We start from the raw sequence: 12,463 nt of genomic DNA, 5'->3' as shown, positions 1-12,463 counted from the left end.
CAGATCAGCCATGATCTTATTGAATGGCAGAGCAGGCTCGAGGGACCGTATGGCCTACTCCTGGTCCTATTTCTTATGTTCTTATTTTCTTGGATACTCAAGTCTCTCTGAATACCAACATTTCCCAGTCTCTCATTTTTTTTAAAATATTCTGCTTTTCTGTTTTTCCTACCAAGGTGGATAACTTCACATTTCTCCACATTATATTCCATCGGTCACATTGTTGCCCTCTCATTAACCTGTCCATATCCATTTGCAGCTTCTTTGCATCCTCCTCACAGCTTTCTTACCCCGCTACCTTTTGTATCATCAGCAAACTTGGATAGAACTTTATTCTACAGCACCTGAAGGAAAATCAATTTAAAAAAATTTATTTATAGCTATTTGTTCTTGGAATGTGGGCGATGCTGGCAAGGTTCGTTCCTAGCAGTTCCTAGCCCATTCCTAACAGCCCTGGAAAGATGGTGGTGGGCTTTCACCTTGAACTACTGCAGTATTTGTGGTGATGGTGCTCCCATGATAGTGTTGGGTAAGAACTTTGACCGGATTTTGAGCCAGCGCCAATAAAGGAATGGCAATATATGCCCAAGTCAGGATGGTGTGCGACTTGGAGGGCAAATTGGAGGTTATGGTGTTCCCACACCATCGCTGTTCACCCTTCTCAGTGGTAGAAGTTTCAGGGGCCGGAGGTACAGTTGAAGTAACATTCGGTAATTGTTGTCGTGATTCCTGTAGATTATACATATTGCAGACACAGTACACCAGAGATGGAAGAGGTGGATACTGAACCTGGTGTCAAGGGTGCTAATCAAACAAACTGGTCTGTCTTGAATGGTGTCAAACTGCATTCATCCACATGAGTTATGAGCATGCTACCGGACTTCTTGAGCATTGTAGATCATAGATATGCTTTCAGGGGTCCGGTGCTGAGCCACTCATCACAGAATACCCAGCCTCTGATCTGCTCTTGTAGCCATGATGCTGGTATGGCTGATCTAGGTAAGCTTCTGTTCAATGGTGATTGCTCAGGATGCTGATGGTAGGAGACATTGATGTTGGTGCTGTTGAATGTCAAGAGGAAATGACTGGAATTTCTCATGTTCAAGTTGAACATTACTTGAGACTTACCTGGCGTGAATGTTACCTGGAATTTGTTAGCCCAAGCCAGGATGTTATCCAAGTCCTGCTGTAGATTGGCATAGAGTGCTTCATTATCAGAGCAGTTGTGAATGTAGCTCAACACTGTTGAATAGTCAGCAAACAACTCTGCTTCTAACCTCATGACAATGGAAAGATCATTGATGAAGCAGATGAACATGGTAGGGCCAAGGAATGCCGACTATGATTTCCTGGGGCTGCAATGATTTTCCGATCCCATATCCTCTTGGTCACAAAGACAGACTATTTTCATCTCTAATATCGCCCAGCTCTGCCCCTGCACCAGCCCTTCTGCTGCTGAAACCCTCATCCATACTTTTATTACTGCCAGACTCAACTATTCCAATGGTCTCCTAGCCAACCTCCCATTATCCACCTTCCATAAACTTAAACTCACCCAAAACTTTGCTGGTGGTATGCTAATTCGCAACAAGTCCCATTCACCCATCATCATCATCATCATCATCAGAGGTGGTCCCTCAAACGAGGATGACTTGCTTCCCACATGAGTGCTCACTGACTTATATTGGCATCCAGACTATTAATGCCTCAATTTTATAATTCTCATCCTAGCATTCAAATCTCTTCATGGCCTCGCCCTTCCCTAGCTCTGTAACCTCCTCCAGCCCCAATCCTCCGCAAACTCTACGTTCCTCCAACTCTGGTCTCTTATGCATCCCCCGCTTTCACCATTTGTGGCTGTGCGTTCAGCCGTCTAGGCCCGAAGCTCTGGAATTCTCTCCCGACACCGCTCAATCGCTCCATCTTTCTCTCCTCCTTTCAAAAGAAAGACTTGATTTGTATAGCACCTTTCACAATCTCACTTTGCCGCCAATTAAGTACTTTTTTGATGTGTAGTCACTGTTGTAATTTAAGATGCTCCTTAAAACCGACCTCTATGACCAAACAAATTTTGGTCACCTGTCCTAATGTCTCCTTCTTTGAATAGGTGTCATTTTTTGTCTGTTTATGCTCCTGTGAAGTGCCTTGGGATGTTTTACTGCGTTGAAGTGCTATATAAATGCAAATTGTTGTTATTGTTGAAGCCTCCATCCAATAACCACAAGCATCTGTGCTTCAGGTATGGAAGGCTTTCCATTTGACCTCAATTTTTCTGGGGCTTCTTGGTGCCATCCTCAGTCGAATCCTGCCTTCAAGCTACTCTCACCTCTCCTCCATACCCAAAGAATAGCCTGCACACACTCTTTTCATTATACTTTAAAGTCCTGTGGACTTGTGACACAAAATCTACTACTTCTAAAACCATAGCAATATTTAAGATGTAGTACCCACTATGCTCTTGAGATGTACATTGATAAAGCGACATAAAATGCTCATGCTTGAGTATTATTGATTTTAGATTAATTGGCTGTAAATTTCTTGATGCAAGCCTTACTTTCTGAACAATAGAATTAGATTCATTATTCTCCAATCCTCAGGTACAGTCAAGGACTAGACAGCAAATGCAATCCTGATATTCAAAAAGACATTTAAAATTGAAGAATTGAAAAACTGACAACTGTCGTGTGGAAAATGTTTAAACTCATGTTTTTTGAGCTCTTAACAATACTAATCGAATTTCCTTGCCTGTTTCCTCAATTTACTTGGAGGTTCTAATGAAAAATTCTATGAAGATATTTTATACTTCTGCATAACAAATGCTGTACTGACCTCTATATCTGTTATATATTCTTGAGTCAGTTTGTGTTTAATGAATTCTTCACATCTCCTAATTCCAGATTCACACATGCTATTTCAATCTAACGTGCTTCTAAAAAGACCTGGCAGTTTACCATTTTGCTCAATTCATGCATTGCTATAATTCATTTTGAGCACCTTTGTTGCCATCCAAAACGTAAATTTCTGTTTTCCATTAACTCCTTGTTACACTCTTTGCAGAAATTCTCAGCTGACTTTGTGAAGTTCCCAGACTTCATGATTTTTGATCCTCTGCATCCTTTTAAAATAGCTATATAAATATCGCAATATTAAAACATAAGTAATACTCAAAGATCTTATGTCACATGGCTGGCTCATGGATAATCCGGAATATGGAGTCAGGGAATGGAGCAACTGGGTAGGGAATAGATCATGAAGAGAAAACATAAGCACAGTAGGGAAGTAGCTAGACAGGATACAAGGCCTGAGTTGAAACAGGGAAGGAGCAATATCAGTTTATCTGGCAACTGAGAACTGTAAAGTATGTGGCTAAAATAGGTGGAGATTGGGGCTGAGGGTAGAAGTTGGCAAGAGCTGCAGAAACAGTTAATTCTGTAAAACATATCGAACATTTCTGCTATTACAAAACCGTGTATGTAGTTACATTGGGCTAGAATTTCCATAAAATCCGCCACCGCCGGATTGCCGCCCAAAAGATCGCTAAGATTATTAAGTTGCACAAAAAATTTTTTAAATTCCGCCCGTCGAGAAAAGTGGGTCTTATAGACAGATTCTGGGCGGAAAATGCAATCCTGGACAAATTGGATGATTCTTAATCAAAATGGGTGGTACTTATTTAAATTTAGACCGAGGCTGCAGGTTGGGCCTAGGAAGGGGGGAAACACAACAAATATTTTTTCCAAAAAACAAAACATTAAAAATCAGAAAACATTCTCGGGATTCTTTTCAACTTAATCGCTGTAAAAGAATTTTAAAAGAAGTATAAAAAACACTTTATCTTACCTTTGTTTGCAGGGCTACTTGCCTACCGCCTAGCTCTGGATGCTTTTTCGTGGGCATTTTTTTCCTACTTACCGCTGAGCCCAAACTTGGGCAGTAGCAGTTTTTCGGTGGTCCACTCCCCAGTGGTATTTCGAAACCGCCGGTGGAACTCTTTGTGCAACTTTGTGAAAATTCTCACCAAGTGGTTTTCCACCGAGAAAACCGGCGGAAGTGGAGTGGAAATTCTAGCCCATTGTTTTTCTTGTCAGTTACCTCAGAATTAGTACAATAGTTTATTTCTTAATCACGTTGTTTTCAGTTATGTTCAAAGTATTCATAGTCCGTACAAAATCCCCCAGGTTTTAACTCTACTGAGTCTTTTTTATTATTAGACAAGGGTAGGTGTGAAGCTTACAACCGGCAAGTGCTAGTCGCTTGTCTGAATGGCTAATCTTGCTATCAATTAGAAAGTAAAATCCTGGTATGTTATACATCCCAGTACATGCAAGGCATGGTGGTGTTCACTGAAAGAGAAGCTGCTTGTATCTGCATTCTGGAAATTGTAGTCCACAGAATGCTTGCATAGTGACAGTGATGCATTATGGGAGGTCCAGTCGGTTATCTGGTTGAGCTTCATTTAAGGTAGATTGTAGCTGACCCACAGATAGCTGTGAGAAGTCCCATGAGCTCAATTCATGTACCTATAAGAGAGACAGGCCTGCAGAGGGAAATGCTATCAGAAAGATTTGAAGCACAGAAAAAAGAATTGAATGGATAAATTTAATGATTTGTTGAGAAATATGTATTTTTTTTCTTTAAATAGGTAATTTATGCAGTAACAAACTGATTGAACTTCATCTGCTCAACATTGGGATTTAAAAAAGCAAAATGGACACTAAAAACCTTACAACTGATTAGCAGCAAAACCCACAACTAAAAAAGACTAAATAATCTACAGCAAACAAAGTTATTATTCCAGAGTTACCTTCTGTGTATTCTACTTGAATCACAGAATTTTAATCTCTTACCGTAGAGGAATTTAGTTCATTGAATCTATATACATACACACACACACATTGCTTAATTCTGGACTTTTAGAAAGACGGAAAATATTTCAGCAACACACAAGACTGAGGAGGAATCATTTCACACAGTACATTTAGCCTCCCCCCTGTCATTTTAATACAGTACTGTGCTCCTCTCCAAGCTTTTCTTTGTAGTTACCTTGTTTGATCTGTCCCTGTACAGCAGTGGTGGAAACTGGAGGGGAAGGTTTCCCTTTAGTCATCTCTAGGGTGCTTGGTTTCTGTGGTCTGCAAGGAATAACAATCAAATATTAATTACAGTCTTTCAGAACAGGTCAAGCTTGCTTGAGGTTCAGGGTTTGAAGCTCTACCACATATGTTGTAAGTGTCTACCCACCTCATCAACAAATCTCTAAGTAACTATAGCCTTATAGTTACAACTTAAAAGAAAAAAACAAAATCAGAGAAAACTATTCTCCACAACAGTCCAGAACTAAAATGTATCCAAATATTCCAGGCTACATGTTAAAGGTATTTACCTTTTATTAAAACCAAATCAGTCAAGTTACCAACGTTTATTTTCTCCCTGAGGTGTCATGCCAGATAACCATTGTGAATAGCATTAAGAAAGATAAGTTTAATGCTGGAAATTATTATAGATTTACTACATATGCTCTAAAGAAAAACAAAAAATTAATAGACTGATAAGACTAATTTTTCAGCATGAAAGCCAGACGATCATTTGTTCCTTGTGTGAAATGCCAAAAGTCTGGTATTTCCTAATGGAAAATACATTCAGTGATAATAAGAGTTTAATACTATGATTTCCTGAAAAAAAACTATTTTACTCTTAAATTTACAACTACATTTTTTTTTATGTTCTACTTGCTGTTTCTCTTCTCTCACACCTGGCTACCAAATTGAAAACATGAGTTATGTCTTTCAAATCTACACGAAAGTAATTAAGTACAGTTGCTTTTGAATAAGTACAATGTTTTACCTTTCCATGCAAAAAAAGTTAAACAATGAGAATTACAGGTGATATGAAATGCATAATTTCTAGTTAAATGACTTCGTCAGTGAAATGTTACCACTGGCATGGACATATGCTACAAATATTGTTAATTCAGTTACAACGATATGTGCTGAAGTTGATAGTTTTCCCTGTTAAGTTGTGAAATTTTTGTTCCCGTTATTTAGTGGAATCCATTGTCTCAGACAAATTTGAGGTCCACGGGTGGCTGCTTCGTACAGAACAGGCAATCTTGTACTTAACCAAACATTGGCCATTTAAACCCTAAATTCTTGCATACCACATAAGGAAATGTCAAAAATGCCAAATTTTGATCAAAATATTCCTAGTTGTTATTATCTACCGAGTTAGTTGCTTGTTGTTGGTGCACAGGAAGCTGCACTTTATAAACTTCAATTTTAATTTATTTTTCCTCAATACAGTTTAAGTACATTAGCCTCTCATTGTAACCAACAAAATTGTGAATAGCTCTCTCAACCTATGAACCTCATCAGTAACACCCTACTTATGGATATATAATCTTGTTAGAAACAACTTAGATTCATATAATGTTCATGCAAAAGAAATTCACAGCACTTTACAATGGGGAAAGGTGGAAACGAAGCAAGGAGGAATTTAGGGTTGATCAAAATTTTGAGCAAACCGAAAAGCACAGGATAGATTTTTAAAATATTTTTGAATACAAGGAGGGGAATAGCAAGGCAAAAAGGCTTTGGGAAAGTATTCCAGAGATCAAGGACATAGCGAACGAATAATTCATCAAAAGGCGGAACGGAGAACAAACAGCAGACTCAGCTGGGACATATGGCTCGAGAAGTTATTGACTGGACCAAGGAAGGACTTTTTTTTTTAAAACACTTGCATTAATACAGTGCCTTTCACAACCTCAGAATGTCCCAAAACACTTCACAGGCAATGAAGTACTTCTAAAGTATAGTCACTGTTATAATGTAGGAAACATAGCAGAAAAATTGCGCACAGCACGATCTCATAATTACATAAATGACCACATCATCTGTTTTAGATGTTGGAAAGCATTTTTTCAGGGGATATTGTGACTGCCTTTGGATAGATAGGAATGGAAGACTGAGAGTGTTTTGAGTGTGAAAAGCCTTGGAAAAGTTCATCTGGGCCATCAAGCCCATATGAAGATATGGTGCAGCCAGGTACACCAATCACCCACTTCCATAGTCTAGTAATCTCGTGAAGAAGGGAAAATGCCAAAAGACTATACCTGTATAGGAAAATGAAAGTCGTCACCACCTCTTTCGGGATATCAAGCAAAGCTCTAGGAGACAGTAATAACTTGTAAATTCCACTATTCCCAGCTACGCTACAACTTAACCTCGAAACTGAAAATGTCCTTCACGCTCAGGAACTTGTCCTGCTTTCTTGTGAAGGTCCCAAGGGTATCCAATATAGTTCAGGAATATGTACTAGATGGCAAAGTCTGTGTAAAAAGAAAGACTTCCGAACATCTAACCAAACTCTTTGCCTCTGGAGTCTTGCAGAGAGCCAGCACATGCTCAACAGGGCGAATGGCCTTCTTCCGTGCTGCAACGATTCTCTGATATACATTGTATACTCATGCTCCCAACTTTCGCTGTGCCTATCAAGATGAAGGGATTAAGCTTGGTGCAGTTGGTTACATAGAATATACAGCAGAGAAACAGGCCATTCTACTCAACCAGTCCATGCTAGCATTCATGCTGCACTCGAGCCTCCTCCCCTCCTTCCTCATCTAACTTCATCAGCACAACCCTCAATTCCCTTCTCGCTCATGCTTATCCAGCTAGCCTCATGCATCTCTACTATTCACCTCAACTATTCCCTGTGGTAGCGAGTTCCACATTCTCACCAATCTCTGGGTAAAGAAGTTTCTTCTGAGTTCGGTATTTGATTTCTGGTGACTGTCCTATACTGATGGCCTCTAATTTTGCACTTCACGACAAGTGTCTACTCTACCTATATTAGATTAACTCTCGGCCTTCTCTTTTCAAGAGAAAAGAGACAGTCTGATCCTTCTTTTCCTGACAGGTATTCCCTCGCACTTTTGATATCATATTTGTAAATCCTTTTTGCAACCTCTCCAGTAGCTCTATGTCCTTTTCATAATATGGCGACCAGAACTATACACAGTACTCCAAGTGTGGTCTAACCAAGGTTTGATAGAAATTTAGCATAACTTCTCTACTTTTTGATTCTCTCCAGAAATAAACCATAGAGCTTGATATGCCCTTTTTAACCACCTTATTAACCTTCATTGCTACTTTTAATGATTTGTGTATTTGTATTCCAAGACCCCTTTGCTCCTCGACCCCATTTAAATTCTTATTTTCCAAGAAATATGTGACCTCTTTATTTTTCTTACCAAAGTGTAACACCTCACACTTATCTATGTTGAAATTGATTTGCCAATTGTATGCCCATTCTGCAAGTTTATTAATGTCTTTTTATAATTTTTTGCAGTCCTGCTCAGTATTGACATCCCTAATTTGGTGTCATCTGCAAACTTAGAAATTGTGTTTTTGATTTTAAAGTCTAAATCATAGTGCCATGGGACCCTTTACGCCCAACTGAGAAGGCAGATTATGTGCTCAAGTGTCTGGAATGATGCTTCAACACATGACCTTTCAACTCAAGAGGCAAGAGTGATAAATAATTTATCAACTATGCTTCCAAGATCTCTCTTCTATTTTGTATCCTTAATCAGACAACTCTGCATTGTTTACACATGCTTGGTGTTTCCCAGACCAAAATGTGTAACACTGCACTTAACCACATTAAAGGATATTTGCCAAATATGGATCTAAATCACAACTGTCTTGCAGAAGAGTGGCAGTGGAGCACAATGGAATGATCAATAGTTCCAACGGTGCAGAGAAGTTAAGGGGCACAAGAAGGGCCCGTAAGTCACCTCTGCAATCACGCAGGCCATTGGTCACTTTGACCAGGAGGAGCCTCAGTGCTACGGGCAGGTTAAAAGTTAGATTTGAAGGACTTTAACTGAGTAACAGAGGTGCCCATGTAGTTGGATTGCAAAAACATGTTCAAGAACCTTACAGTAAATGTTAGAGCTCAGATTTTAAGATAGTTTGTGGGAAAGAAGGAGAAGTTGCATGTTCAGGAACTAGGTCAAAAGAGGGGCAAGGTAGCAGGTGCAGTATTCCATGGAGCGAAGAATTTGATGGAGGCTGATTTGGGGCAAGGAGTGAAGGGTTGAGAAGAGAAGGGCCTGAGATCGAATGGACAGCCTGGATTTGTAACTACAAAAATCCACACATGAGCATGATACATTTAAAATGACAGCTGAGAACTAGAGATTGTGTGGAAGGAAATTTGGACGTGGTAGTTTGTAAAAGTGGAATTTGGGGTAATTCTTCACTCTCCAGGATAATCTTGGGGCAAGGGAACATTTTGCCACCGCGAGGGGAAAATAGGTACTGCTTGAGATGGTGAACGATCACGTGCGCTACTCCATGATCTGCAGCCCTGAATCCATGGAATTGGTGTGGTTGAAGGTCATATGAGTTCTCTTGAGGTGAAGGTAGTTAATACTGAAAGCAAGGCAGCTGTAGAGCAGATTGATGAAATTATATACTCTATACAGCTCCTTTACAATCTACTGTTTTTTTTGCTAGTTTCAAAATAAAAGGAGGATGAAAAGAAGGAGATATGTAATGGGCCGTATTTTGTGGCACCTATGAGGTACGCTAAAACCCAGAACTTGCGATCTGTCAAGAATTCCCTTGACAGATCATCCGCATCCCTGGGAAAAGGGCATCCGTGGGCGGAGAATTTCTGCCCAGTGAATGCCCGTGTAATTCTTACGGCTGGTAAAAGCAGGCGTCAGGCCTGCTTATACCAGCACAAGAGTTTTAAAAAACATAAAAATATTTTTTTCTCATTCATTTAAACATTAAAATAAATGTTAAATAAGGTAGTTATTTTTAGCCCCTTTAAAACATTTAAATTGATATCGGATTAAAAATAAATTTTGTTTTAAATGCTTAATTATATTGTATTTTAATTAATTTTAAATATGTAATTTTTAAAAAATGTATTCGTTATGTTAAATGTGTTTTTTATGTGATTCCCATTTATGCTTATGGAGGTTCTGTAGGTACGAATCCCCATAAGCATAAATGGGGATCCCCTTCTTTCATTGGTTGGGCCAGCCCATGTGATTTCAGAGGCGTTTGCAAACTGCCTGTGATCCTGGGATACATGGGCCTCTACGCAGGTCTACGCATAGAGACCCAGGAGCGCAAGTGTCTGTGAATCCCGAGGCAGAAGGTAAGTTCATAGATTTTTTGCCGGTCGGAGGCATCCGCCTGGCGGGTAGCCTCCAACCGCAAATTCAGGCCCATATCTAGAAAATACACAACATTTACGGTACCTGGCTCTTAGCATGTTTGGTTAAGCTTCTGAATGCTCGTGTTTCTGGCATTAAAAACATATTTACGTTTGTCACTTCTCTGTTGGGTTGTTTGACGCTGAGAAGTGCACTGCAATGGCATCAGGATAACAGATGAACTCATCACTCATAGGATCCTTACTACCTGTAGAATTCTGCAAGGACATTACCAACTATGGGGGAGGGGAAATGTAGGGAACTTAAAGAAAGTGAAATCAAAACAAATATTGCAATACAAGCAAAGATCAAACTATTAAGCAAAATTATAATGTAAAATAAGTAATTGCCATATTGGTACAAATTGACCAGCAATTAGACACATAAATGTGAAAAACCTCTTGTTGCACTTCACATCTCACAAACATCCCAAAGTGTCTTATAGGCAAATAATTATTTTCAAGTGCAGCAAGTGTTATGTAGGTAAAGTGAAAAGTTATACAGCAAAGAATTGTTTTAAGATGCAATTCAGCAAATATTTCAACAACATCTTTCTCCTCACAAATAGAAATATATGTGTTCTGCAAGGCAGAGGAAAAAAGTGGGCGGTGAGGAGGAGCAAGAAATGGATACAAAAAGCAGAATTGAAGAGAAGGCTTTGAAAACAGTGTTCCAGAGGGCAACCGTGTTGTGACTAAAAAAAGTCACTGATGGTGGAATGAACAAAGATGGGGGACACCAAACTTGAGAGGACAGAAGGATACATGAAAGAATGCAAGGCCTGAGAAGATTGTTGTGGTATGGTTTGGCAAGACCATGGAGGGATTTAAAGGGAACTACAAGGACTTCAATATCAATTCATTTGTGATGAAGAATAGCAAGGATAGAGGTAATGGGAATGTGAGATTTCATCCAGATGAGGATAGGGCTATGATATTCTGAATGAGCTGTGGTTTATGGCTCTGCTCAATCTTTCTCGCCGCCATGCTCCACCTCACAGTCGACAAGCTCCCCGCTGGAGTGGGAAGCTGTTCAACCTTGGCCATCTCCAGGCCAGATCCAAGACCACCCAACCGCTGTCGTCAAGCTACAGTACACGGACAACGCCTGCATCTGCGCACATACAGAGGCTGAACTCAAGGACATAGTCGACGTATTTACTGAGGCGTATGAAAGCATGGGCCTTACGCTAAACATCCGGAAGACAAAGGTCCTCCACCAGCCTGTCCTCACCGCACAGCACTGCCCCCCCACTCATCAAGATCCATGCCGTGGCCTTGGACACCGTGGGACTTCTTCCCATATTTCAGGAGCCTCCTATCAACAAGAGCAGGCATCGACAACGAGATCCAACACCGCCTCCAGTGCACCAGTGCAGCCTTTGGCCGCCTGAGGAAAAGTGTGTTTGAAGACCAGGCCCTCAAAACTGCAACCAAGCTCATGGTCTACAGGGCTGTAGTAATACCTGCCCTCCTGTATGGCTCAGAGACATGGACTATGTACAGCAGACACCTCAAGTTGCTGGAGAAATATCACCAACAATGTCTCCGCAAGATCCTACAAATCCCCTGGGAAGACAGGCGCACCAACATCAGCGTCCTCATCCAGGCCAACATCCCCAGCATTGAAGCACTGACCACACTCGATCAGCTCCGCTGGGCAGGCCACATAGTTCGCATGCCAGACACGAGACTCCCAAAGCAAATGCTCTATTCGGAGCTCCTTCATGGCAAACGAGCCAAAGGTGGACAGTGGAAACATACAAGGACACCCTCAAAGCCTGCCTGATAAAGTACGACATCCCCACTGACACCTGGGAGTCCCTGGCCCAAGACCACCCTAAGTGGAGGAAGTGCATCCGAAAGGGCGCTGAGCACCTCGAGTCTCATCACCGAGAGCATGCAGAAATCAAGCGCAGACAGCAGAAAGAGCGTGCAGCAAACCAGTCCCACCCACCCCTTCCCTCAATGACTATCTGTCCCACCTGTGACAGAGTCTGTGGCTCTCATATTGAACTGTTCAGCCACCAAAGAACTCACTTCAGGAGTGGAAGCAAATCTTCCTCGATTCCGAGGGACTGTCTATGATGAAGATGATGGTTTATGGAAGATGCAGGTGAGAGGCTCACAAGTAGAGCACAGTAACCTAAGATTATAAAAGGTTTCACCAGCAGTGGTGCTCGGGGGAGGGGGGAGGGGGAGGGGGGGCAGGGGTGGGATGAAGAGATGGATA

General features: G+C 40.9%; 1 protein-coding gene across 6 annotated transcripts in view; it reads right to left on the bottom strand.

The window, feature by feature from the left end:
* Window positions 1–12,463, bottom strand: part of LOC139239069 (WD repeat-containing protein 7) — a 1,036,818-nt gene that overhangs the window by 660,291 nt on the left and 364,064 nt on the right. For all 6 annotated transcript variants that reach the window (XM_070867593.1, XM_070867585.1, XM_070867609.1 and 3 more), the window contains one exon: window positions 5,044–5,132. In XM_070867593.1, the coding sequence (XP_070723694.1) occupies window positions 5,044–5,132 (89 nt within the window). The remainder of the gene's footprint in view (window positions 1–5,043; window positions 5,133–12,463) is intronic.

Source organism: Pristiophorus japonicus, chromosome 2 (assembly GCF_044704955.1).
Source record: "Pristiophorus japonicus isolate sPriJap1 chromosome 2, sPriJap1.hap1, whole genome shotgun sequence".
Classification (NCBI taxonomy): Eukaryota; Metazoa; Chordata; class Chondrichthyes; family Pristiophoridae; genus Pristiophorus; species Pristiophorus japonicus.
Note: the sequence above shows the minus strand (reverse complement) of the source record. Positions and strands in the feature narration are given on the sequence as shown.